Raw genomic sequence first — 26,762 nt, 5'->3', positions numbered from 1 at the left:
AATTGCAGGCAGATTCTCTACCGCTAGAGCCACCTGGGTATCTTCCCCTGTTTTAACCACTGGACTCCACCTTTACTCTCTCATTCTCTGTAGATGTCTTTACCTTACATTTCACAAAGCAAACAAAACAAAACAAGAACCAGCCAGATGCCTGCTCTCCTTTGCTTGGAACTGTATAGGAAGATGAGAAATTTTTATCAAGGAAGAGATAGGGAAAACAATATCTTAAAGAGACAGAGAAGTTCCAGTCAAGTCCCCAGAAGACAGGGAACTAGTTACCAAGAGGGTGGCAACAGGGCTGTGAGGTTTTCATCATACAAGGAAGGATCCAGAAAACAAGTGAGCAGAACAGGCAGGGAATTCAGTCATGAGCAAATGAGTCTTAGGGGCTGATAAACAGAGAATACGAGGATCAGGCTTCTGGAGGGGATTCAAATTCTCATCATTAAATTTCTTTTTGGGGTTAAAGTAGATGGCCACTACAAAAAAGCACACATTTCCATGAAGGAAGCAAGTCTTAACTGGGAGTTAGAGGTATGTGTACGAGAGTGGGGGTGGGGATGAAAAGAGAAGGAAGGAAGTGGAGAGAAAAGCCTTTTTGGCCCCTCATCATTAGCAGAGAGGCATTTCTCACTTTGAAAACAATGCTTCTTTTTCATGAAGAAGTGGAAAGAACGGACACAATACTATTTGTTCATTAAAGTGAATGAAAGAGGTACAGGAGGATCCACAACGAGTTACTAAGTGAAAACAGTATTTGACAGAACAGTGTGCGTGTGTATGTGTGTCAGAGAGAGAGAGTGGGACTCTGTGTGTGTGTGAGAGTATGCGTGTCAGTGTGTGTGTGTGAGAGTATGTGTGTTAGTGTGAATGTGAGTGTGTGTGAGAGTATGTGTGTCAGTGTGAATGTGAGTGTGTGTGTGTGAGAGAGTATGTCAGTGTGAATGTGTGTGTATGTGTGTCAGAGAGAGAGTGTGTAAATGTGAGTGTGTGTGAGTATGTGTGTCAGTGTGAATGTGTGTGTGGGTATGTGTGTCAGAGAGACAGCATGAATGTGAGTGTGTTTGTATGTGTGTCAGAGAAAGAGTGTGAAAGTGAGTGTGTGTGTATGAGATAGAGAATGTGTGTCAGTGTAAATGTGTGTGTGTGAGAGTATGTGTCTCAGTGTGAATGTGAGTGTGTTTGTGTGTATGTGTGTCAGAGAGAGAGAAAGGCCCAGAAGGAGACACACAGATCTCAATGCTAAGCGAGGCTCTCTAGGAGCAGTAGGCATGGAGGGGATTTCAGAGGCTGATCCATGTTTGGTGAGGCCTGAGGCTTATACAATTCTAGAACCTTGCAAATTAGTTATGAAAGACAGTATTTGTTTGGGGGACTGCAAACTCCATTAGCTCTGCAATAAATCTCTCTGTACATGATTTCTATAGTTTTCTCTATGCTTACTGTAGCTTTTCCACAATGAGCCTGGATCATTTTAGAACTAAGAAACCAAAGCAGAAGTTATGTAAATATTTTTAAGGTCAGCCACATTTTCTAATTTACTTACATTAGATTTATTTTGAAATGATCATTAGAGACGGTTTCTAATTAGAAGGACTGCTGAGCTTAAGAGCTTGTGATGTCATTCATGACGTATTTCTAGAAAGGTATCTGCAAAGTTCCTAGCTTGAGCTTACCCTTGAATTCTATTTGTTACATAAAGCACCATAGATAAACATCCTGAAACAAGAGAAAATTCAAAGAACTTATCAGGAAAATCTTGGTTTTTTTTTTTTTTCCTTTAAAAAATGGGCATGAATTGTGTGGATTTTAGTAACCCAGTGTAAGTGAGTTAGCATATATTAGGTTAGCTCCTCCCAATAAAAGAGTTGTTGCTGCATTAAGCACTCTTTCTAATAGCTTGAGCTCCACCTCCCTTTCCTGTAATGACGGTTCCCTGATATCACACTTTAAACTGGAAGGAGCTTCTGTGGAGGGTTTTTTTTTAGTAACAGGAAGTGACTGTGTAAGAGAAGTTTGCACGGGCTCACTTCGTCCTCTCAGTCGTCAAGGAAGCGCCTTACTGGAAACGATTCAGGGACTCTCCCCTTGCGTTCTTCTCAGTGACCGTGCCGCTGAAGGGTGTATTGAGAAAAAGCAGAAAGTTTTCCTTACCTTCACAGAACAGGGACTTCTGTGACTCGACGTGGCCCCCAGGCTGACCCCTCTGGGATTAGAAGTATTCCTCTCAATCAGACCGAGGATTTTATTATCCAGCTCCATGCTTTCACACCTGCCCCCGGGGGACATGGGAAAGCCACATTTTACAAAGGTAATCAAAAATTATTATATTCGTGAATGACATGGAGGTGTTATTTATGTATAATACCCCCCACCCCTAGAATTTCCAGGTCTCTAATCGCATATTCATTAGTTGCTGCCATTAGAGAGCTTTAAGGAGTACTGAAGTTCAAGTTTCACTTACCCGCACATTTATTCTAAGTAATCTAGTAAGATATAAACAAGTTGCGGGATTTTCACAGGCTGATAACAATGACCAGAACTAAACACTCCCAGTAAGCCAGGTGCTTTACATTCATTTTCTTATTCAGTGGGTACAATTCATTACAGTAGTCAGCATTTACCTGCATTTTACGGATGAACAAACTTGGATTTAGTAACTAACTTACTGATTTATGCAAAGTCAAACTCCAAAACAGTGACAGGGCCAAGATCACACTCAGATGTGTAGGATTCTATAGCTTGTCTCTTGGCCATTTTTGCTCTATGTCTTCAACGAACTGACAACAAATCCCTAGGATTATTTGCCACCAAATGGAAATATCATATCAGAGCCAAAGGGTATCTGGAAGTTACCTTAAAAAGAAGCTAGTCCAACCTGCATTATTTATCTGAGAACCAGAATGAATTGCTTACATTCCCATGAGTATTAACTGATAATGTAAAAATTTAAATCAGATTTTCTGACTCTAGTCCATTTTTCTTTCCATTGTATCATGCTGACATGATGGAGAAATCTTCTCATTAAAAACATAATTCAAGAGAAAAAGGTATTCATTATGTTATTTTTCTTTACATTTGTTTTGTCTTCCTCCTCATTTTTCATCTCCTGAAAACAACCCCTTGAATTGGGGTAGGAATTTGTTTCAGGAATACTTCTCAAAGTTGTCTCCAAGTAAAATAAATAGGGGGATGATCTAATCGCATGATGTGGCAGAGGTTACTTGGGCTGTCTGTCCAACCCTCTGCATTCTTTGAGAGTGGCTCCCAGGCAGAGGCTCTGGCAGCCATGCTTGCTGATACTACTTGACCTCACTTCCTTGGTTACAGCTGATTGGACCAAGAGTAAATAACCGATTCCAGCTTGGCCCGTGAGATTCTCTTCTGTGTGCAGAGGGCGCTAAGAATGAAGCAGCTGGGTAGGGAAATGCAGAGCTGTGAGATGGAAAGCCTTCGCAATTTTCTAGTCTTGAATCAACCCTAAGGCATGGCTGCCTTCCTACCCTTATACTCTGCTAATTACCCCATTTCTTTTATAATGAATTATCTGTCTTTTCTTAAGCTAGCCTTTTGGTGTCTCTGAATAACACACCTCAACTCTCATGTTTCTATTTATACTTTCCTCAGGCTGTGGAATATCTGTGCCTCATGGCCCACAGGCAGTGTCACCATATGCAGCTACTGGGTGTACAGGAATCTCTTCATGGCCCCAAAGCTTATATATGTATAGTATCAAGTTTGTTAGCCTATGCCCAGCGTTTCCTGCAGTCCTCTGAGAAGAGTCTCAAAATTCCTTTAATAAGTGCCCCAAATCCTTCAGGTTAATTAGATTACCAATTAATTAATTAGTCCAATGGAATCGGACTAGACTGAATATTAAGCCTCTGAGGCAGCTTTCCTGACCTATTCTGAACCAGACTTGCCTGCCAAGAGGTCACAGTACTTTCTGGTGTTACATTCCTTTGTGACAAACATGTTGTTGAGCCCAAACCCCAGAGGGGATCATTTTGATACGACCCTCTGTGACCTCCAAGGCCCCAAATGACCAGCTCCTGTGCTGTTTCTGAGCTCGTATCACCCACTCCCCTCCGCCTTGCCTTTCCAGGCACACTTAGCCCATCACAGAACACACCAGTGTGCTTCTCACACAGGAGCTTGGTGTCTGCACTTTCTTCCACATGTCTTGCTTCCCCCATGTCCTTCAGAGTCTGTCTCAAATGTTACTTTATTAAGAAAACCTTTGCTGATGAACTTATTTAAAATGGCTTTCTCATACCCATCACTACTGGCCTTTAATTCTAATTTTCTCCTTAGAATTTTTTATGATCTTGATTTCTTATTTGCTTACTGTTCTCCCCAGCCCCCATACAGGCTTAATATATGTCCCATGAAAGAAGGGCATTTGTCTGCTTTTATTCGTTGCCCTGTTTCTTGGCACATAGTATGACCTCTCTCCATAAATATTTGTTGTTGAATAAATATCAATGAAGTTTAATTCAAAACATTAACTCAAATCTAACAGTAAATTAGATGCTTATTTAAAATTTATGCAAATAACCTCAATAACCTCAGATATGCAGATGATACCACCCTTATGGCAGAAAGTGAAGAGGAACTAAAGAGCCTCTTGATGAAAGTGAAAGAGGAGAGTGAAAAAGTTGGCTTAAAGCTCAACATTCAGAAAACGAAGTTCATGGCATCTGGTCCCATCACTGCATGGTAAATAGATGGGGAAACAGTGGAAACAGTGCCAGACTTTATTTTGGGGGCTCCAAAATCACTGCAGATGGTGATTGCAGCCATGAAATTAAAAGACGCTTACTCCTTGGAAGGAAAGTTATGACCAACCTAGATAGCATATTCAAAAGCAGAGACATTACTTTGCCATCAAAGGTCCGTCTAGTCAAGGCTATGGTTTTTCCTGTGGTCATGTATGGATGTGAGAGTTGGACTGTGAAGCAAGCTTAGCACTGAAGAATTGATGCTTTTGAACTGTGGTGTTGGAGAAGACTCTTGAGAGTCCCTTGGACTGCAAGGAGATCCAACCAGTCCATTCTGAAGGAGATCGGTCCTGGGTATTCTTTGGAGGGAATGATGCTAAAGCTGAAACTCCAATACTTTGGCCACCTCATGCGAAGAGTTGACTGATTGGAAAAGACTCTGATGCTGGGAGGGATTGGGGGCAGGAGGAGAAGGGGACGGCAGAGGATGAGATGGCTGGATGGCATCACCGACTTGATGGACATGAGTCTGAGTGAACTCCGGGAGTTGGTGATGGATGGGGAGGCCTGGTGTGCTGCAATTCATGGGGTTGCAAAGAGTCGGACACGACTGAGCGACTGAACTGAACTGAACTGAACCTCAAAGAACTGATAAAGTTGGGACACAAAGGAAGCATTAGCAGAGGCTTTAAAACTCTGCTTTCCTCTATGCAGGTGCATGTTTTGTCGCTCAGCCGTGTCCGATTCTTTGCAACCCCATGAACTGTGACCCTCCAGGCTCCTCTGTCCATGCAATTCTCCAGGCAAGAGTACTGGAGTGGGTTGCCATTTCCTTCTCCAGGGGATCTTCCCCACCCAGGGATTGAAGCCAGGTCTCCTGCATTGCAGGCAGATGCTTTACCATCTAAGCTGCTAGGGAAGGCTTTCCTCTATAGATCACTAAATAATTGCATGCAACAAAATTATAGTCTTAATATGACATTATGACCCAAGGTTTGGAGTAGAGTAAAAAGAAAATCACGCTACCAAACTTTTAAACACAAACAGAACAAAGCCTTCAAACCCTCGCATTAGTTTCACTGGGTATGTATTATCCTCACCGGGATCTGTTCATTGATTCTGTAATACTTAGCTGATTAGGTCAGGCTCCAGATGTCTTTGCTCAGGGCCCTACCCCTAATCATCCTGATTTTTCAATTAAACTTGAGCCTTAGTGAAGTTAAACACCTTTTCTTAAGGTCACTTGCCTTATAAGGGGCAGGATAAGAATGTGTTCTGAGACCTATAACTTTTTAATCTACTTTTGAGTTGCTAGTGAATTGTCACTACAGCAGGACTATAGAGGACTGTGTTATTCCCAAATAATTGGGCTCAGGTTTTCCACTGTGAGGGGTATTTCTGCTTCAGTTCCAAAGAAAACAACCTATCATTGCCCGCACTGAAAGTTAGCTGACTTACAGAGTCAGATATCAAGAGAGGCTTGGGAGACAAGCTATGAAGACCACTTGCTTCACCGATGGCCTTTTAGGTGGCTCCTTGTTTTTCTCAGTTGGGAATTATAGATCAGGATCCAGGATGAGATGCAGGGGGTCTATGAGTCACTCCAAGTCAAATTAAGTACAAAAGTATATTATATCTGTTATATGTTCAATGTATATTTCTGAAGAGAGGGTCAAAATCTTTTTGACCTTCCTAAAAAGGTCAAAGAATGCTCAAACTACTGCACAATTGCACTCATCTCACACGCTAGTAAAGTAATGCTCAAAATTCTCCAAGCCAGGCATCAGCAATATGTGAACCGTGAACTCCCTGATGTTCAAGCTGGTTTTAGAAAAGGCAGAGGAACCAGAGATCAAATTGCCAACATCCACTGGATCATGGAAAAAGCAAGAGAGTTCCAGAAAAACATGTATTTCTGCTTTATTGACTATGCCAAAGCCTTTGATTGTGTAGATCACAATAAATTGTGGAAATTTCTTCAAGAAACAGGGATACCAGACCACCTGACTTGCTTCCTGAGAAATCTGTATTTAGGTCAAGAAGCAACAGTTAGAACTGGACATGGAACAACAGACTGGTTTCAAATAGGAAAAGGAGTACGTCAAGGCTATATATGATCACCCTGCTTATTTAATTTATATGCAGAGTACATCATGAGAAATGCTGGGCTGGAGGAAACACAAGCTGGAATCAAGATTGCGGGGAGAAATATAAATAATGTTTGATATGCAGATAATATCACTCTTAAGGCAGAAAGTGAAGAACCAAAGAACATCTTGATGAACATGAAAGAGGAGAGTGAAAAAGTTGGCTTAAAGCTCAACATTCATAAAACTAAGATCATGGCATCCAGTCCCATCACTTCATGGCAAATAGTTGGGAAACAGTGGAAACAGAGAGAGCCTTCACTTTTTTGGGCTCCAAAATCACTGCAGATAGTGACTACAGCCATGAAATTAAAAGACACTTGCTCCTTGAAAGAAAACTTACGACCAACCTAGACGTCATATTAAAAAGCAGAGACATCACTTTGTCAACAAAGGTCCATCTAGTCAAGCCTATGGTTTTTCCAGTGGTCATGTATGGATGTCAGAGTTGGACTATAAAGAAAGCTGAGCACCGAAGAACTGATGCTTTTGAACTGTGCTGTTGGAGAAGACTCTTGAGAGTCCCTTGGACTGCAAGGAGACTCAACTAGTCCATCCTAAATGAGATCAGTCCTGGGTGTTCATTGGAGGGACTGATGTTGAAGCTGAAACTCCAATACTTTGGCCACCTGATGTGAAGAAGTGACTCATTTGAAAGGCCCCTGATGCTGGAAAAGATTGAGGGCAGGGGGAGAAGGGGACAACAGAGGATGAGATAGTTGGATGGCATCACTGACTCAATGGACATGGGTTTGGGCAAACTCCGGGAGTTTGTGATGGACAGGGAGGCCTGGCATGCTGCAGTTCATGGGGTCGCAGAGTCGGACACGACTGAGTGACTGAACTGAACTGAACTGAAAAAGGTAATAATCATTGACCCATTTTAAGTTATCGCCATGAGCGGCCACCTTAAATTCAAATCTTACTGTGGCTTTCTTTGTCTAAGAGTACACTTTGATTTAAATAATGTATTTTTTTTACCATGGAAAAACTATGAAAAATTTAAAAAATGACTCTTTGAATTAAATACTATTAAGTAAATCTTTATTTGAGGTGGCCTCCTTGTGACATTTCAAGTGAACAGAGAATTATAGAGGCAGTATTCTTGGGCTAAGAGTTTTCCAAGTTGATGTTGACAAAGAAGTCTAGTAAATCCCTGTTAGACCCTTTGCTTACTCATTGCTTGCTTTAAACTTACATGGATATAAACTTCCTGTGCCACTATTGCTCCTTCTTAGCTGTCATTCAAAGAATAAATCAGCCTAGAAAGTTAATAGAAATGATATTAATATGAATTATTTTTTACCAATAGGATAGTAGGTTAGGCCAATGTGACTATGAAGCTTATTTTACAAATAGTTTTCCCTAATTTATGCATGATTTCTGAACTGTTTTTCCTCTAGACTACCATTGAGAGTTAACAATCTGCCCAGTAACCCAGCAATCGGAGGAATCAGAGAAAGAGGTGTATCAGAGAAAGTATATTTGGAGCCCTCAGACTTTTATTACACATTCAAGGGTCTTCAGTGCCAACGTCTCCCCCCAAAATTATCCGATAAAGTCTTTTTATGCCATTGTCTAATAGGCTCATTCAAGGATTACTTAATTATTTAAATTCTACTATTTGATTACAGTCAAGACATTGTTAGTTTGTAGAATCCTCTCTGGTAGAAAAGAATCTCAAGTTTATGGCTTACTGCCTCTTAGGGCATTACCATTTTTGTATCTAGTCTAGTATCTTACTCTAACATTCCTTTATTAAATTGCCTGTAAATACCCAACTCTTCAAATGTTCTTTGAATGGAAACCTCATCAATGGGCTGAATTAAAACTGTGGACATATGTTCATTATGTATTTGTAGAAGAGTTGTGGTTTTAACTCTTTGTGCCTTGTACATTAGCAGCGCTGGGTATCTATACTTTAAACCATGGAATGTCCACTCACCAAAAGTGACTGCTGGTGGGCACACAAGCCCAAAGCCCCAGACTTGGTTTTTATGGTTACATGCTATAGTTGCCTCATTAGTACACGCAAGAAGTATAAACTCCTAAGGAAAACAATTACACTCAACAGAGAAAACAGAAGCCACAATCTTGGGAATAACCCAAAGATCACTTAATTTCTCTCTTGCATTTGGAAGACAGAGAAATGAGACTCAGAGGGGTCAAGTGGCAGATAGCAACACCAAGGCAAGAATTAAGGACACTAGTGTTCTTTTTCCCTCAAATGTCCACATCTCCTCCCAGCCTGCCACCAAGGTTGCATGTTATGCTTTGATCTTAAATCATAAGCCAAGTCTTTTTAGGGAAGATTCTGGAGAACAAAGCGTATTTTCAAATATAAGACAAGGATAAATCAATAGCATGTTCTTCTATAATGGAAAAGTTTCCAGATGTTCAAAGACCAGGACTGCAACCTCTGGAGACACAGAATGAGCAGTGTTGTCTGAAATACTACGATCAAGCAATGACTTTTAGGTTTTACTTTTTGTTACTGTGATTAGTAGTCTGAGTGTGCTCCTGGCTATTGGTGGGAGAAAGAAATTACTCAATAAAGAAATTACTCTGTGTAAATGTGTTTTAGATCCATAAGGCATGGTATCTGAATTATTTTAGTAATTGCGAGCTCTAACAGTTGTGGCTTAAGGAAGTAATAGAAGAGAAAACTCTGCTCACAAAATTTTCAGAGTAGCATTGCCCTTGGGCAAGAATGAATATTTCAAGAGTTTAACCCAAGGCTATGTAGCTTAATAATTTTAACAAGTGTCTAAATGTGGTCTTTGCATGTCTGAAAAGAGAGCCTAGAGAATGGCAATATTGCTTATACACGTGAACTCTGTGACTGCCCTCAGCCTGCATACCTGTCTATTGCACCGCTGCTTTTGTGATGTGCCAAGTCGCTGAGCTGATGCCACAGCCCTCTGCCAAAACTCTCGCGGCGGTGCTCTGGGGAAGCGTGCGGGCAGGGGAGCCAGATTGGACCAGAGATAAAGCGCGGCTGCAGGTGCTGTTCAGACCGCGAAAGGTTACAGGTGAGCACAGTTCTGGAGAAACCACATCCTCTTACAACTATTCTGCAGCGATGAGGTTTGGCCTCCTTACTGGGACTGCTCTGAGCTAGTGAAACGTTCTCGTTGACAAGGGCAGAGTGACAGGTTGAGACAGGATACAGCATCGATGAATATACACTGTTTCGATAAGAGATACCGTGATACATGCAAGCCTTGGCATTTTTTTCTGGCTAAATGTTAGCCATCGTGCAGTTCTCGCCTTAAGTATGGGAGGGTGACACAAAACGTTCCAGCTATGTATTTCCATAGCAACCTGCATTTGCTAATTAGGCTGCTAATTACCCTTGATGTTAATTGCGCGTTTGCTCTTTTAGATTAGAAACCCTGAAGGCAGGCACGCCTTTAGCTTGCTGATATCACTGCGCCTCCAGAGCCTCACAATGATCATTAAATGTTTGACGAGAGAACAAGTAGTCAGGAACAACGAGGACTGAGGTCAACAAGGATACCAGGGAATCCTGAAGGTGGGATGCCTGGACTACAACGTCATGGTAGGTTGCTCATCGTTTCTCTAGATGCCTTCTCTCCACCAAGTCCATGTGATTTCTTCCATCTCAGCACTTCTCATCTCAGTACTTCTGCCTGTGGGAGAAGGAGCTGAGGAAGTCCTAACAGCTAAGAAGACTGTAAGAGGAGACCTTCCTGCTGCAAGCCATAGAGCTTCGGGCATCAGCAAGCAGGGTGCATGCGTGCTAACACGCTGTTTCCCACCCTATGGACTGTAGCCCGCCAGGCTCCTCTGTCCATGGGATGCTCCAGGCAAGAATACTGGAGTGGGCTGCCGTTCCCTTCTCCAGGGGATCTTCCCGACCCGGGTCTCACACCTCCTGCACTGGCAGGCAGGTTCTTTTTGGCTTCCCTGGTGGCTCAGATGGTAAAGGCACCTGCAAAGAGGGAGACTCTGGCTTAATCCCTGGGTTGAGAAGACAGCAGCCCACTCCAGTATTCTTGCCTGGAGAATCCCATGGACAGAGGAGTCTGGAGGGCTACAGTCTGTGGGGTTGCAGAGTGGGGCATGGCCGAGTGACTAATACACACAGTGCCACCTGGGAAGCCCCCAGCAAGCAGGGTCCTGGAGGGATTTCAGAATTGAGGGGTCCTTCCCAATTCCCTGGAATCAAACCTGCAGTCAGGTAGATGCTTGAGAAGTATAAATAAGGATAAAATCCTGTCTAAGAGCAAGTAGTAAGCATGATTCTCTCCTCTCCTAACAAGCTCTGTGTTTTTAAGAGAAATGACCTCGTTTTTAGATCTTAGATCTGCTGGATAGCCTGACATTGGAATATCAGAGTTTGTTACGATGTGAGTTTCTCTATAGGGACAGCAGAAGAGCAAAGAAGTCATCCAAACGTTGCTACGCTACCATTTATTACAGGGTTGAAAATACACAAAATAACAGCCTCTAACAGGGCTATAGGAAGGACATAGCTTGAGAATATTATGGTTCAATAGGAGTAGATTCCTTGGTGTTTCTGTTATTATTGTTGTTTTAATATGGCATACTACCATCAAGGTTGTTTTTTATTTACATAAAATTCCATTCTTTTGAAGAAGCAGAGAGTATAAAAAGTGAATACTGTTAAAGATTCAGGTGATAGGAAACGTAATTCTCAACCAGCATTGTAAATAAGTTAAACCTGTTTTTATGTCAAGAAAACCTTGGCACTTACTCTAACGTTTGTATCATGTGGTTAATGCTTTTGCACATTGTCTGCAGAGGAAATATGCTCATATTGATTTATTGAAAACAAAATTGAACATGCAGAGCAAAATTATAAATTTTATTGTGAATGTGGAACAATGGCAGAATATGCCACCCCAAAATATATCACTTCAGCAGAAGGATTATTTTGAACAAAAGATACTTGAAAAACAGCAGATACAAAAATTCATTCTGATCTCCCCTCTTTCTTCCTGCAAACAGGAGATAAAATTAGCTTGTGAAAGATGCCCTCCCTATACTAGGAAGAAAGAAGCATTTATATTATCAAGGATAGGAAATTAAGAAGAGGAATCCATATGAACGGACCTCATTAAAATAATTCTTATCTTCCTTTAGCCTCATCATATGTTATAGTTACTTTTCCACAATTGTCTTTCTCTGATCAGTTTAGTACAAAAGTATTTAGATTTTGCCACTTCTTCAGGTCTTCATTTCCTAAGAGGGTTCCCATGTCACAGAAAATCTGTGAGCTTGTCTCTTATTAAGCTGTTTTTTCTTACAGAGCCCAGACAAAAATTTTCCTCCTCTACACTGTTCTTGGAAATAAGCATTTCAGCAGGAACATTATATATTTTATAATTGTGTCTATATCAAAAAAGCAAAGTAGAAAATTAGATCAGGTTATATTCATATAAATATAACCACATTTTGGTGTCAACTATAATTTTCCTTTAATTTATCAAAATGTATTGCTCAGACCTGTACATAATACCAAGTTATGACATTCTCTAGGAGGATTGGAGGACTAAATTTTAAGTCATGTCCAATAATCATAATATTTTTCTCAGTATCTCATCGCTATTTAATATTGACTGTGTGGATTTAGGTAAAAATATCATCAAATAAAACAATATGATCTTAAAATTATTCTCTTAAATCTATATTGTTAAAGTTGAATTTCATTGGGACAAATATTTGAAACGACTTTTTTCTTAAGGAACAGACATTGGCCAAAAAATTTTATTCAAATTATTTTAAATTATTACAAAGGAGGTGAGAAAGTGATACTTCTAATAACTATATCTGAAGTATTGAATAATTTAGACACCATATTCTTGAGAGCTATATAAAATGTTTATGATAAGAGAAATAGTTTACCTTTCTATTTGATTGTTCATTAAGTAATATTTATTTAAACTCTATTGGTTTAAATGTGGATTTTTTACACCTGTGTTGTAGTTTCAAGATGTGACTACAGTTCTTGATTTTAATTCACCAGCAGTTTTGAAATTTGCAGCAGCACATATGAAGGTTCAGAGCCAAGTGAAGACCTCCCAGTGAGGCAGTTTCCAAGCTGAACCCACACTGGATTCATCTACAGATGGTGAAGAAATAATGGAATAAATTATGGAGACATTTCTCCTGCATGAAATTTTGGGGAGATTTTGAGTTTGCTAACAGCTTTACCAAAAGTCACAAACTAGCATATGACAGTTTGATGTCTTATCTTGTGATCACATTTTTTTGTCTAGCTGATAAAATGGAAGCCACTTTTTTTTGTTGTTGGATTGTTTGCATTAGTTTTGTTAGAGGTGGCACACAATACGTGGAAATCATGATGAGTTATTAGTATGTGTACAGTTGTTTAGTGGCTAAGTTGTGTCTGATTCCTTTGCGACTCTATGAATTCCAGTCTGCCAGGGTCCTCTGTCCATGAGATTTCCCAGGCAAGATTCCTGGAGTGGGTTGCCATTTCCTTCTCCAGGGGATCTTCCCGACACACGGATTAAACCCACATCTCCTGTATTGGCAGGTGAGTTTTTTACCACTGAGCCACCAGGGAAGCTCATGTGTAGAGTAAAGCCTACATATTTAAAGAGAACTGCTTCTGAAACCTTGACACGGAGATACAAATAGGTTCGCTTGCAGCTGGCAACATTGGACTGTATTGATTAAATGGTGCCTCTAGAGGGCAGTCTGCATTCAGTTCAGGTAGAAACTATAGTTTTCTGATGTTGCCCACATTTTCTGTTGATACGGACTTTGAATTTTGAGTTCAGGAGAGAGAAATGTGTGGTGTGCACACTGTAATTTGCTTCCTTTTTTTTTTTTTACTGAATTTAAAATTTAAAAATAATTTTAATTATTTTTTAATATGTTTTTAAACTTTGCAGTCATTGTTTAACATTTATATAATAGACTTACGCCAAATAGCTTTCCTCCTATAGTGGTACATAAATTTTGTTAAAGAGTGCAATGATCTGTATTCCTTTCTTCCTTCCTGTATTTCTTTCTTTCTTCCACAATGTTCATATGCAGGTGAAAATGATGAGCCTAGAATTTCTTTTTGTGCCAGAATTAGGAAATATTACAGAACTGGTTAGATATGGGACAATTCCAGCATCAAAGTGAGCGATAATAAAATGTATTGTAACTCATTAAATAAAATAGGATTGGTTAATGTATACTGATAAAAATTTAGAAATAGACCTAACTAGGGACAGAAGAAACCTTTTCTTTACATTAGAATAGTGACTAATAAATGCAGAAGAAATTATGGTATTAGAAAATCACTATTTGGCAGCCAGCACAGTATAATTGAAATAGAAATCTCAATGGATGCTAAAACTCGTGCCTGAAATTTTGATGAGGAATGGGATCTTTACATAATTTCACAGGATCTCCCTCCCCCTGTACTTAGTGAATACTAAAAGAAATACTGAGGAATAACTTTACACTGGAGAATCTTGGCAGATTCCACTTTAATGAACTGATCAAGTTTAAAATCACCTGTAGTGAGAAAAATCCAGACATCTGATAAGATGCCTTCAGAAACACAACTTCACATTGTGGTATTTCTGCTAAAAATGTGTCAACTGTCAGGTCAAGAAAATTAAGCAAAGACTGGGGAGCTGTTCCAGATTGAAAGAGGCTAAAAATCATGAAAGACTACGTGCAGTCTCTGATCCTGGGTTCTATCCTTTTTTCTAGGAAGGACATGAACAGAATAATTGGCAAAAAATTATTGGATGGATCCAAAAAAAAATTGGATGACCGAGTATTAGATGGTAGTATTTTAGCAGTGTTCATTTTCTGATTTTGATGTGAAGGGGATCAGAATACACCACCCTAAAAAGATGCTACTTTGATACGAGGATTGTTATGATCTCCCTGAAAGCAGGGTATCAATTTCCTTTTGTGAAGGTAGCATAAATTTGGTCCTTTTTCTGTACCAGGATGAGAAAAACAGCTCGTCTCTGGAGATGAAGCACCAGCAGGCACAATGAGCCTGCATAAATAAACCTTATATAAAACACTCCATTCAGCTCCTAATTACTGCCCTACAATTTATTGCCCTCTGAAGCCAAACCTTATGTTATTTGCTAAGAAGGGTACAAAACTTCCTGAGTCTGTTTCTTTGAATTTCATTTCTTTTCTGTGAACTCCCATGCAAATAAAAATATTAATGTGTATATTCCTCTTATTCCGTGAATCAGTCTTTGTCAGCTAAATCAGTAGGCCCCCTGACACTGACCCTGAGAGGGTAAAGACAGTTTTTTCTTTCTTGCGCTTACATGGGAGAATGTCCTTGGTTGTAGGAGATGCACACTGAACAGTCTAGTAGTAATTTATTTCTGAGTAATTCAGTAAAAATATAAAATGTTGTTATACTTAGAAATTCTTGAGAGTTTGAAATTAAAGTAAAAATACATAAATATTAAACCTAAAAAAATCTGATTTGACACATTATCTTATATTCAATATAGAAATCATCTTATGAAAATGAAATTAGCCTTTCATTATGGTACAGAAACTAAGACACAGGCCAATAAATCTTCTCTGAGATTTGTGAAATTAGTGCGAACCAGAACAGAGCAAAGATGATTTAATGTTTTGCTTTGCTTTCCTAAAAGAATGTGGAAAAGATTTTGTGTGAATCAAATGATTTTGATATTCTCTTCTAGCCCAAGGATTCCAAAAATTAAATGAGCTATTTTCACCATAATATTTAAAGCCCAGTTAGGAAAATACACAGTGTAAACTAACAGAACCCCCAAATCTTGAATGTCTTCATCTTTACTCTGTAATATCTGACATTTCATATCCCTGTGGACTTCTCATAAGTAAACTTATTGAAAATTGTTCCAATACTCAGATTGTAGAAGACTATTTTTGGAGATGTAGGTTAGTGCCAAAATTGATTACCAGGTGACTCAGTGATAAAGAATTCGCCTGCCAGTGCAGGGGATGCAGTTCAGCCCCTGGGTTGGGGAGATCCCCTAGAAGAGGAAATGCCAACCTCCTCCAGTATTCTTGCCTGGGAAATCCCACGGACAGAGGAGTTCATAGGCTGCAAAGAGTTGGACATGACTGAACATGCACTCATACTATGCACAATAGAACAAAAACTCAAACTCAGAAAGGCTTTTCTTCTCATTTAGGTCAACAATTATTTCTTTAAAATTTCTTTATGTAGTAAAGTCCATTAACTTTCAAAAGCCTATGACCTCATGATTTTGAATGAGATTCCAAAAGAAAGAAATGTGCATAAAAGATTTTTATTCTTTTATTAACTACCTTTTTAAAACACAATGATATGACTTTGAGCATTGAAGAATATCACAGGGATTTAAAATGGATTTTTATCACAGAATTATTTTTAGATACAAAACCTATAAAATAATACTAGTGTTGACCTTGTCTATTTTTGATTATAGAGAATGGATCATCTATCCTTGAGTGAAATGGGAAAAAGAAACACGGGCTTCTCTTTGTTACAAAACATCAAACCACTGTATTCAGCGGAAATTATCAAGGGTCATGATAATGTGAGAAACCAGTAAAGTGAAACAGTTATTTGGTATAAAATTGTTTTTTGTTCTTCAAAAGTCTTTACAAGGTTGACATAAAAATAACTCAGGTGCTTGTATAAATGCAACCATACAAAAACCAGAGGAGGAATTCCTAAAACTGGGTAAGTTAGAATATCTGACAGAAGAGGCAAATCTCACATTTAACTGGCATTTCCAAGATCAAGTGAAAAACAAAAAAATCATCTCTAAAGGCCAGGTAGCATTTTTTAGTGAAAATAAGACCAGCAGGTGGGTGAGGTGACATTGTTCTTAGGAGTGACGACAGAATAGATGGGAACAGTGGCATGCTACTAAAAAATGACATTCACTCTTGCTCAGCTGACTTGTCGAAATCTGCGCAAGCACGCAGTCCCCGACAGTGATGGCAGTATCTGCTGAGCCCGGCGCTGGGCTAAGCACGGCAGGTGCTTGATTCCATTCACCTCATAGAAAGCCTCCTTGAGTTAGGAACTGCTGCTGCTGTCTTTCAGGTGAGAAAACAGGTTCACAGAGATGAGGTAACTTGCTCAAGGAAGGTTCTTCTCATTGCATTTCTTTGAGCAGAGCTTTTGTGTAGATTGCCACAAGTAAAGAATTAGAACATATCAACTGTTCTAAGACTGGAAGAGACAGATCTTTTTAATAAGTACTTCTTTTTTCTTTAATAAGGACTTTTGTAAAAAGTAAGAGAAACAGGACCATGAACAATGTTCAGTTTTTAAAAGCTAAAAATTAGGAACCAGCTCAGGAAGTAATTGTGTTTGCTTGACAGTGTAATGGAGATCATAACACAATTAAATTTAGAATGCCACTGAAATTTGAAAAACCAAAGCATTGGTCAGACTTAATTTTTAAAAATGGGATTATAAATAGCCAGTATTTAGTTCTGAAGATGGAAAAATTAATACTTAATAGTATTAAAATTAGTAATTAATAATGCTTAAATATTCATTCATATCAAATATAAGTATGCATATCTAGGAAATTTTTCTGTAATAAGTATTTTTATAATTATTATAATACTAACAGCTTTAATATAGAAAATTTAGCATAAAATCTTGGTAGATTTACCCTTTTCCTTTATATGCACATATATATTTTTGTAAATTGGGACTAGGGGTATATAAAGTACTTTATTTTTTCTAGTCAGAATATTAAAGGCCTTTCCTTTAGTAAGAGATCCATGAGTAGAATAGAAATCCAGTGTAAAACATTCAAGAACAAACATGAACAGACTTGGCTCAAAGTATTAGGTTTAATGAACTTTAATAAAATACTATGGATTTAAAGGACATCAAAGACTGGGAAAAAAACAGAAAGCAGTGAGGCTATCAGGACATTGTACTGATGGGTGATAAAAGTAAAAGTTGTACTCATCAAGTAGATGGCTGTTCAGAGTTAAGAAACTTGATTTTTGACTTAACTGTTAAAGATTTTGAGTCTTCCTTAACATCTAGGTCCAAGCTTAAGTACACATAGGGTCTATTTTAAGCCTAGTTATGATAGTGGGACTCACCCAAGAATTCTGAAGGAATATGGCACAAATTTAGGATTTTCCCTCAATATACGTTAGCCACCAGAGACGCAAGGATTGCTAATACTCTTTTAATTAATAAGAATTTCAAAGACCTGTCAGTGAGTAGTATAATTTATAATACAGTTTTAATAACATGAAAGTTACAAGCTGTGGGAAGAAAAGTTTCTCTAAGGACAGATCTTGCTTGATTGATTAAATACACACATATAATCTCTTCATTAAGATTATATGCAAAGGCAATTTAAAAAATTGAGTACATGTAAAAATGTTTTGTCATTTTTTAAAAAATAGATTCTAGAACGGAACTACAGGATGTAAGATTATAGACATTCTGGGTGAGCATAGGGATCTGGTTCCTCTTAGGATCTGGGCTAGGAAAGATTTCATTTTGGTTTTCCTGTAAACTACGGGAAAGAAAAGATTAACGATAACAATGACAGTACAGGAGCCTTTTCAAACCAAAATGCTAAAACGAAAGGAACGGACTATGGGGAAAGATACGTAGATTTAAGGGAATAGGCTGAAAAGTAGTGTATCACCTTCATTGTAGAGAATCACATTCAGAGAAACTATAACCCAAAACATAGGAATTTGATGTGTGTGTGTGTTAGTTGCTCAGTCATGTCCAAATCTTTGTGACCCCACGGACTGTAGCCCACCAGGCTCCTCTGTCCATGGAATTTTCCAGGCAAGAATACTGAAGTGGGTAAGCATTCCCTTCTCCAGGGTATCTTCCCAACCCAGGGATACAACCTGGGTCTCCTGCATTACAGAAAGATTCTTTACCATCTGAGCCTCCAGGGAAGCCCTGAGAATGTGATATCTGTGGCCTAAATTTTTAGTTACAAAGAGGTTTACATGGCATCAAAAGCACTGAAGATTTTTTGCCTATGAAATCATCCTCACAGTTCTACAGAGGTAAAAAAGTGAAATAAAAAATGACCCAATTTTATCATTTATCCATTCAACAAATAACTATTGAATACCTGTTATATGCCAGACATTCTTTCTAGTGGTTGGCACAGGATATAAAGGAGCAGAAGAGAAAAAAAAAAAAAAAATGCCCACACTTGTGGAGCTTACATTCTAGGATTTCTTTAAAATAGCAACTTTTCCTGCCTCCAAACAAACTGTAGAGAATTTGCTGTTAAGTTCAGTAATAAAGATGGCTTAGAAGACCCAGTGAGGGCCAAATATGCTGATCAAGAAGATTAATTGCCTTAAGATTATCAAGAGTCCAGTATACCTGCTTAAAAAATGTGAGTTTTTAGGGTTTCCCTGATGCCTCAGTTGGTAAAGAATCTGCTTGCAGTGAAGGAGACTGAGGTTGGATCCCTGGATTTGGAGGATCCCCTGGAGAAGGAAATGGCAACCCACTCCAGGATTCTGGCCTGGAAAATCCCATGGACAGAGGAGTCTGGTGGGCTGCAGTCCATGGGCTCGAAAGAGTCAGACACGACTTAGTGACTAAACCACTACCATCATATCTGCTTAAAAAATATGAGCAGGTCCAGAGAGAGTGTTAACAAAATCATGGAATATGTTATGAGAAGAACCCATCCTCTCAAAAGTGACATCAGCTCTGTGATCCTAGAGTTTTTCCTCATAAAAGAACTCTTACACATCTGAGGTATTGAAATGAAAAAAAAAAAAAAAGAATTATGGAGTATACTAAGAGATTATCTCTAACATGTAACATTTTTAAAGAGGTCTTTTGAAAAGGGTGTAGATCTTCTGTGATGGCTAGAGATACAAGTTGGAAAAAGTTGGAAAAAAATTAGAAAGTTCAGTGAAACTGGAAAACAAATAAAAAACTTGAGGGAATCCAGATGCCACACAACAGGCCCAGCTGAGAGCACTGTGCAAGGACCAGGGAGAGGAGATAGTTCAAATTCAAAACAACCAAAAAGGAGAAGAAAATCTAGAGGCAATCCAGAGAAAAGGAAACCCGAGACGCAATCAGGGAGACAGACATTGGCACAAACTTAAGGACTCAGTAAGTGATGAACACAAAAGCCAGGAAAAGTTTAATAAAATATTTGTAACATTGGTAGGATACTGAGCTCAAAGATACACAGATAAAGCTCATTGTTACTTCGACAGCAGTTTCCACTGAAAAAGAAAAGAAGTCAGGCATGGGGCCTACAAGAAAGGAGTCGTGCTATCTGTGTAGCTTGGAAATACCCCTGCCTGGTAGAAGTAAGTGGGCAAGGAAAACAAGGACTCCAGGTGCCCTGACCACAAGTCAAGGTCAATGGATTAGAAAAGGAAGTGGCAACTGGGAACCACTGATTGAAGATTTCAACCATGACAAGCTGAGAGATGTGAGACTACACTAATAACTGAACTGATGTTTATCTTCCAAATTCCCCCTCGCTGAACTGGAACTCCTTGTGTGTACCACGCTGCAGCGGCTGGGGAAGAGGAATGGATCACGTCAACCCAAGTCACAGCGTCTGGAGTGGAAACATCCTCCTGCCACCCTCAGATAAGACAGGAAGCTTGCTTCATTCTTTTGAGGTGATACAGCAGGTACCTTGCAGGGCAGCTCAGTGACAGAAGCTGCATGGGTGGCTGTTTCAGGGCACCTGGGAGGCCCTGGGAGGGCTGGGGTGAGGACCCGTGCTCCTCTTGCCAAGCTGGGCACCCCTGCGTGGGGCTGCACACATCCAGAAGAATGAGCCCCTGTTTCTCAATCACACACAGGCAGTCTCTGGGCTAGCGGTGCCCTGCTAACCCTGTCTCCTCTTAAACCATCGTCACAGGCCAAGCCCTCAACCTGGCAACTGGGGTGGCATTTGGCATTTCTTTTGTGTGTTAAGACATGGCAACCACTTGGAATCAGTTCCTTTACTGCCCCAAAATGGACAGGCACACTAAAGGAGACTCCTCTTGCCTTTATTCTCACCCAAATAGGTGACACCTTGGACAGCAAGGCGATCATACCAGCCCATCCTAAAGGAAATCAACCCTGAATATTCATTGGAAGGACTGATGCTGAAGCTGAAACTCCAGTCTTTTGGCTTCCTGATGTGAAGAGCCAACTCATTGGAAAAGGCCGTGATGCTGGGAAAGAGTGAAGGCGGGAGAAGGGAACGACAGAGGATGAAATGGTTGGATGGCATCACCGACTCAATGGACATGAGTTTGCGCAAGCTCTGGGAGATAGTGGAGGACAGGGAGGCCTGGCGTGCTGCAGTCCACGGGCCGGCAAAGAATTGAACACAGCTGAGCGACTGAACAATAACAAAAACCGCACCTGAGAGTATTAAAGAATTGGTTTACTGGGACAACAGCAGAAAAGGGTTTTGATGAAGGGGATACTATCCCAATTATGAATTCCCTTTGCATAATCTCAGATTAAGAAGAGGACACTTCAGAGTCCAAGATTTCTCAAAAACCTCACAGTAGGGGCCTCAAGTGTCTTTATTTAGACCCAATTTCTCAAAACTGTACCTAGTTAGAACTTGCTAGGCTCAGGGGGGTTTCCAGACTTCTGAGCAACGTTTTTCATCTTTACACAAAGTTCTGGCAGTTGGCAGCTACTGGATCACCGGCAGTGTCTGGATGCCAAAGGGGATCCCTGAACACACATGCCCTGACCAGCAGGCTCCCAGCTCCTGTGGTGCTGTAGTAACCACCACCAACTGCTGATTAAAAAACATCCTTTTCCTATGACTGAACAATCCAGTTCAAAGAGAGCTGTGGCTGACACTGACTGTGTGGTTGATTTAATGATCAGGGAATTATTGCCAGTGAACAAGCTGTTGTCTATCTTTTTTTTCCTCTCAACAGATTTGTATTTGTTTGTTTTTGCTTTTATTCCCTCGGAGAGCCTTCTGTTCCTTTTCATCCAGAAGATTTCTGGAACACCCTGCCCAGCTGGCCATTTTAAGATTTCTGCTCAGACTCCATTTAGACAAACAAAACAAAACAAAACTGTACTGGAAAATAACGTACCTTTAGATGGAACTAAACCCAGAGGGAAATAATACAAAGTGAAACTAGTTCTTTGGATCTGCTAGGTGAGAGTGAAAGTAAAGGTCACTTTTTGGTAAGAGGCTCTGAATGTTAGTAAAAGCAGAACTATGTGTTGGGGGAAAGAGTAGGAGTTGAAGGTCAAGGGGGAAATTTGGTGGCTGCATTAACTAGGGTTAATTTATGAATGGACTCTAAGCTACGTCAGTGGACACTTCTGACAAGCTTGAATGAATAGAGGGCAAGACAGGAAGTTTTGGGGTGGGAGGAAAGTCCAGAAAACACGCTAATCGAATGTTCCACAAAAGGGAACAACTGGGTAGCCACACTGATGCTTTATTTAGTGCTTGGAGGGATCAGAGGAGGACTCAACACAGAAACCACTAGGCTGTTCTGCTGGCCTGCTTCTCACAGAGCAGCAGGCCCCAGAGCACGGCATCTGGCTATCAGGCGTTGTTTTGCGTCTCCTGTGTTTAAATGAGTTTCCAAGGCATTGTTCATATGCTTCAAAGAGCAAAACACAAAAGTAGAAACAAAAAGCCTGAAACAAAGAGTAATAAGCTTTCTAAGAGGAAAAGATAGTCATGGACCTGTACTATGTGTACCGTGATTTTTGCCTTAGGCAAATTTGGAGCCAGAGTTTATCACTGCCTTAGGCAATACACACAGCTTTCTCAAGATGCTTTCCCAAGTCTATGTCCCAAGGGAAAGAGCCCTGCAACTCGAATCTGAAGATCTGTATTCTAGATGACCTCTGCCATTAACTAGCTGGGGTTTAGGCAAGTACTTAGTTTGTGCTTTGTCTCAGTGGCCTTCTACTGGGAACCTACCTTGTGCGTGATAATCTCATTTTCTTCATACGTAAATTAAAGGAACTACGCGGGATCAACTCAGCATTGGGATCATAGAGTTAATTTTAAATGTTGCCTTTTTTGGAGAACTGTGATAAAAATCTAGGTCCTCTGATATGGTACATATACTTATTCTGCATTTATCAAAGGATTAGCCTATGTATTTTCAAATAATAGCCCATTTTATTTTTTCGTTATTGGATATTTTCACACTGTAAAAGTTTATTCACTTTAACAAGGCAACAACAGAGAAGATTAAAAAATAATAATCTTACTCTTCCCTCAGTTCAACTGTACTGTGATAATTAGTATTAGCACCAATATTTCACATTTTTCTCTATGCTCATGTAAATATGTGTATGCTACTAATATGAATTATATTTAATTATATTTGATTAATTTAATTATTTACTAATTATAGGTATCCATAATGATATTTCTTTCTCTTTTTTTAAAAAATAGAAATATGGTTAGACATTACTCTGTCAATTGTTTGGTTATTTTGTATTTTTTCTGAGCATTTCTCCAGGTTCATACATATTTTTATAGCCAAATAATATTGAAAATTATAAATGGGCCAAATTTATTTATTTCTCTATGATGGACTATCAAGTTGTTTCTAATGGTTTTTTTCTTTTAAATAATAATAGAAATAATATTCACAATATTCACAATAATCAGCGCAGTAAAAGAAATACTTGTCTAGATATATTCTTATACACTGGTACTTTATTTACACAGGATAGACTTATCAAAGTTGGGTTGTTGAGTCAAAGGGTATAAAAGTATAAACTGCTAATAATGCTTCTAGATTACTTTCCAAATTGGTTACAGCAATTTTCATTTCTATCAGCTGTATATAAGAATTCTTATTTTCCTACTACTGACGTTGGCTCTAGATATATTATATCTTTGCTAACAATGAGTGTTTCATTGGTATTTTAACTTGTATTTTCCTAATTACCAATGATGTTGATCATATTTCAGTATATTTATTTTTATTTGCTTGTTCTCTTCTTAATTGTTAGTTTTGGTTCTTGACTGACTTTTCCTTGTGGGTATCTTTTCACTTTCCCATTTGCAGTATTTCTTGGTCTAGTCATCATTTTAACAGCAAGAAGTGTTATCGAAAATGATACAAATCAAGGTAAGTGGGGTCAGAACTATGGAGTGTTGGACTGGGGAGGCAGGAATTGCAGCTTTATATAGAGTGATCAAAGGCAGGACTTATTGAGGAGGTGACATTTGAGCAAGCCTTGCAGGAAGTAAGAGTGAGCCATGATGTAGTTTACTTGGAAAGCAATATTTCATTCTCTATTGAGGTAACTAGTACCAAAACTCTGAGGCGAGAGCTTGCCTGGGTGGGCAATGAACACCAAGGAGGAAGGCATGCCTGGAGTAGAGGGAGCTTGAAGGGGGAGTGGCAGTCAATAATACTAGTGGTAAAAGAGAGCCAGCTCGTGGAGCTCTGTGGGTATGAACAAAACCTCGACTTTTACTCCGAGGATATGAGGATTTTGAGCAAAGGAGTAATAGGATGTGACTTATATTTTGGAAAGATCATTGGTTGCTGGGCTTAGCGTTGCCTGCAGGGAGGCAAGGATAAATGCATAGAGACTAAGAAAGCTAGCCAGGAATCTAGCAGGGATGGTATTAACAGTTCCTCTTTACTGAGACAGGAGACTGACAGAGGAGCAAATTTGGGTAGCTTGAGAAATGAGAAGTCTACAAATTATTCATTTTTGCCAGAGGCACTATATCATACTCACATTACTTAGTGTTCTGAGTGTTCAAATACAAATTTACTTAAAGGTGTTGAAATGTTAGACTTGGATATGATCTGGATTTTTTTCTTGTACTAAGCCCCTGAGTTGGACTATAAAGAAAGCTGAGCACCAAAGAACTGATGCTTTTGAACTGTGGTGCTGGAGAAGACTCTTGAGAGTCCCTTGGACTGCAAGGAAATCCGACCAGTCTATCCTAAAGGAAATCATTCCTGAATATTCACTTGAAGAACAGATGTTGAAGCTGAAACTCCAATACTTTGGCCACCTGATGCTAAGAACTGACTCACTAGAAAAGACCCTGATGCTGGGAAAGATTGAAGGTGAAAGGAGGAGAAGGGGACGATAGAGGATGAGATGATTGGATGGCATCACTGACTCGAGGGACATGAGTTTGAGTAGGTTCCACGAGTTGGTGATGGATAGTGAGGCCTGGTGTGCTGCAGTCCATGGGGTCACAAAGAGTTGGACACCACTGAGTGACTGAACTGAACTGAAGCCCCTTAATGTACAGAGCTAACTAATTTTATATATATGTGGGTTGCTTCTTAACATTTTACTTCAAAATAGAAATAAATTTAAGCATTGACTTCAAAGGTCAAAGAGCTAAGAGCAGAAAACAGTGGTTAGGTAGAGGAAAATCTTCTCACTGGAAAAATGGAGAGCCACATTAGTGAGAATAGAGGTGTTTTTTTTTTTTTTAATGTTTTTGCTGTTTGCTTGTTGGTGTTATTAAATACCCATAACTGAAAAAAATGAAGAGATCATGGAGTTTCAGACAATTATTCATAAGAGCAGAGTAAAACATCCTTAAGATCAGTAAAAAAAAAAAAAATCAATGGTATATGACAGAGAATATGAAGAAGACATTCATCTTTGACAGCAGGAACTTCTAAATCACAAAGATAAATTAATTTACAAGTCTTAGGAAAATAAAAGATTTTATTAACATTAAATCTATTCACATTTGTAGAAACCAATTAGTGTATACTAATACAGACCTGCCTCAATTTACAGTGGGCTGCATAAAAAAGCGTTGAAAATACATTTAATATACCGAACCACCTACCTAAAAGGTGCTTAGAACACATATATTACTCTACAGTTGAATCGAATCATCTAGCATCTAACACAAAGTTTATTTTAATGAATACTTAAAGTGAAACACAGAATGGTTGTATGGGGATGGAATGGTTATAGGTGTATTGGTTGTTTATCCTGATGATCACATTGCTGACTGGGAGCTGCCACTTAATGCCACTACCCAGCCTCACAAGACGATGTGGTATCACATATTGTTCGGCAGCCCACCAGGCTCCCCAGTCCCTGGGATTCTCCAGGCAAGAACACTGGAGTGGGTTCCCATTCCCTTCTCCAATGCATGAAAGTGACAGTGAAAGTGAAGTCACTCAGTCATGTCTGACTCTTCCTGACCCCAAGGACTGTGGCCTACCAGGCTCCACCGTCCCTGGGATTCTCCAGGCAAGAACACTGGAGTGGGCTGCCATTGCCTTCTCCAATGCATGGAAGTGAAAAGTGAAAGTGAAGTCGCTCAGTTGTGTCCGACTCTTGGCGACCCCATGGACTGCAGCCCACCAGGCTCCTCCATCCATGGGATTTTCCAGGTAAGAGTACTGGAGTGGGGTGCCATTGCCTTCTCCACCACATATTGTTAGGCAAGGAAAAGATCAAAACTCAAAATTCAATGTATAGTTTCTACTGAATGCATATTGCTTTTGCTTCTTCATAAATGAAATAAATTCTAAATTAAATCATCATAAGTTGGAGACCTCTGTACATGAATTAATAAATGTCAATTAATTAAGCAACTAATTGTATGTAGATGCTATATTTCTTTAAATCTCTCTACCTTATTTCAAAAGCCCAGTTATTTTTAAATGTTCTATTCAACTGCTCTAACACTGAGTTAAAATTCTAGCAAATTGAGGAGCCTGAGGAGAGGGTTATGGGACACCCCCAACTCCCTCCAACCCCTCCACCCACCCCAGTCCCCAGCCCCAAATTGAAAACCAGTCAGTCAGAAGTACAGCTGGCCTCTGTGACTGGATTCAAAGTGAGAGCAGCCTTGCGGGACTGAGCCTTTAACCCGCGGGGTCAGTTCCACCTCCAGGTGTCCAGGGTCAGATTGATTTGATT

General features: G+C 39.5%; 1 protein-coding gene and 1 long non-coding RNA gene across 3 annotated transcripts in view; one reads left to right on the top strand and one right to left on the bottom strand.

Annotated features, from left to right (window-relative positions):
* The window catches only part of TNIP3 (TNFAIP3 interacting protein 3), a 58,855-nt gene extending 56,583 nt beyond the window's left edge, over positions 1–2,272 (bottom strand). The window contains exon 1 of the mRNA XM_027971373.3: positions 2,155–2,272. Coding sequence (XP_027827174.2) covers positions 2,155–2,262 — 108 coding nt within the window. The 5' untranslated portion in view covers positions 2,263–2,272. The remainder of the gene's footprint in view (positions 1–2,154) is intronic.
* LOC121819797 (uncharacterized) lies at positions 2,042–26,434 on the top strand. Of its 2 annotated transcripts, XR_009601123.1 has the most exons (5): positions 2,042–2,311; positions 9,721–9,900; positions 10,254–10,430; positions 12,885–20,524; positions 20,909–26,434. It is a non-coding gene; the product is annotated as an uncharacterized LOC121819797 (long non-coding RNA). The 2 variants fall into 2 exon arrangements; XR_009601124.1 differs by having other exon boundaries at positions 12,885–26,434.
* The last annotated feature ends 328 nt before the right edge of the window (positions 26,435–26,762 follow it).

Source organism: Ovis aries, chromosome 6, assembly GCF_016772045.2.
Source record: "Ovis aries strain OAR_USU_Benz2616 breed Rambouillet chromosome 6, ARS-UI_Ramb_v3.0, whole genome shotgun sequence".
NCBI lineage: Eukaryota > Metazoa > Chordata > Mammalia > Artiodactyla > Bovidae > Ovis > Ovis aries.
This window is presented reverse-complemented; position numbering and strand designations above follow the sequence as displayed.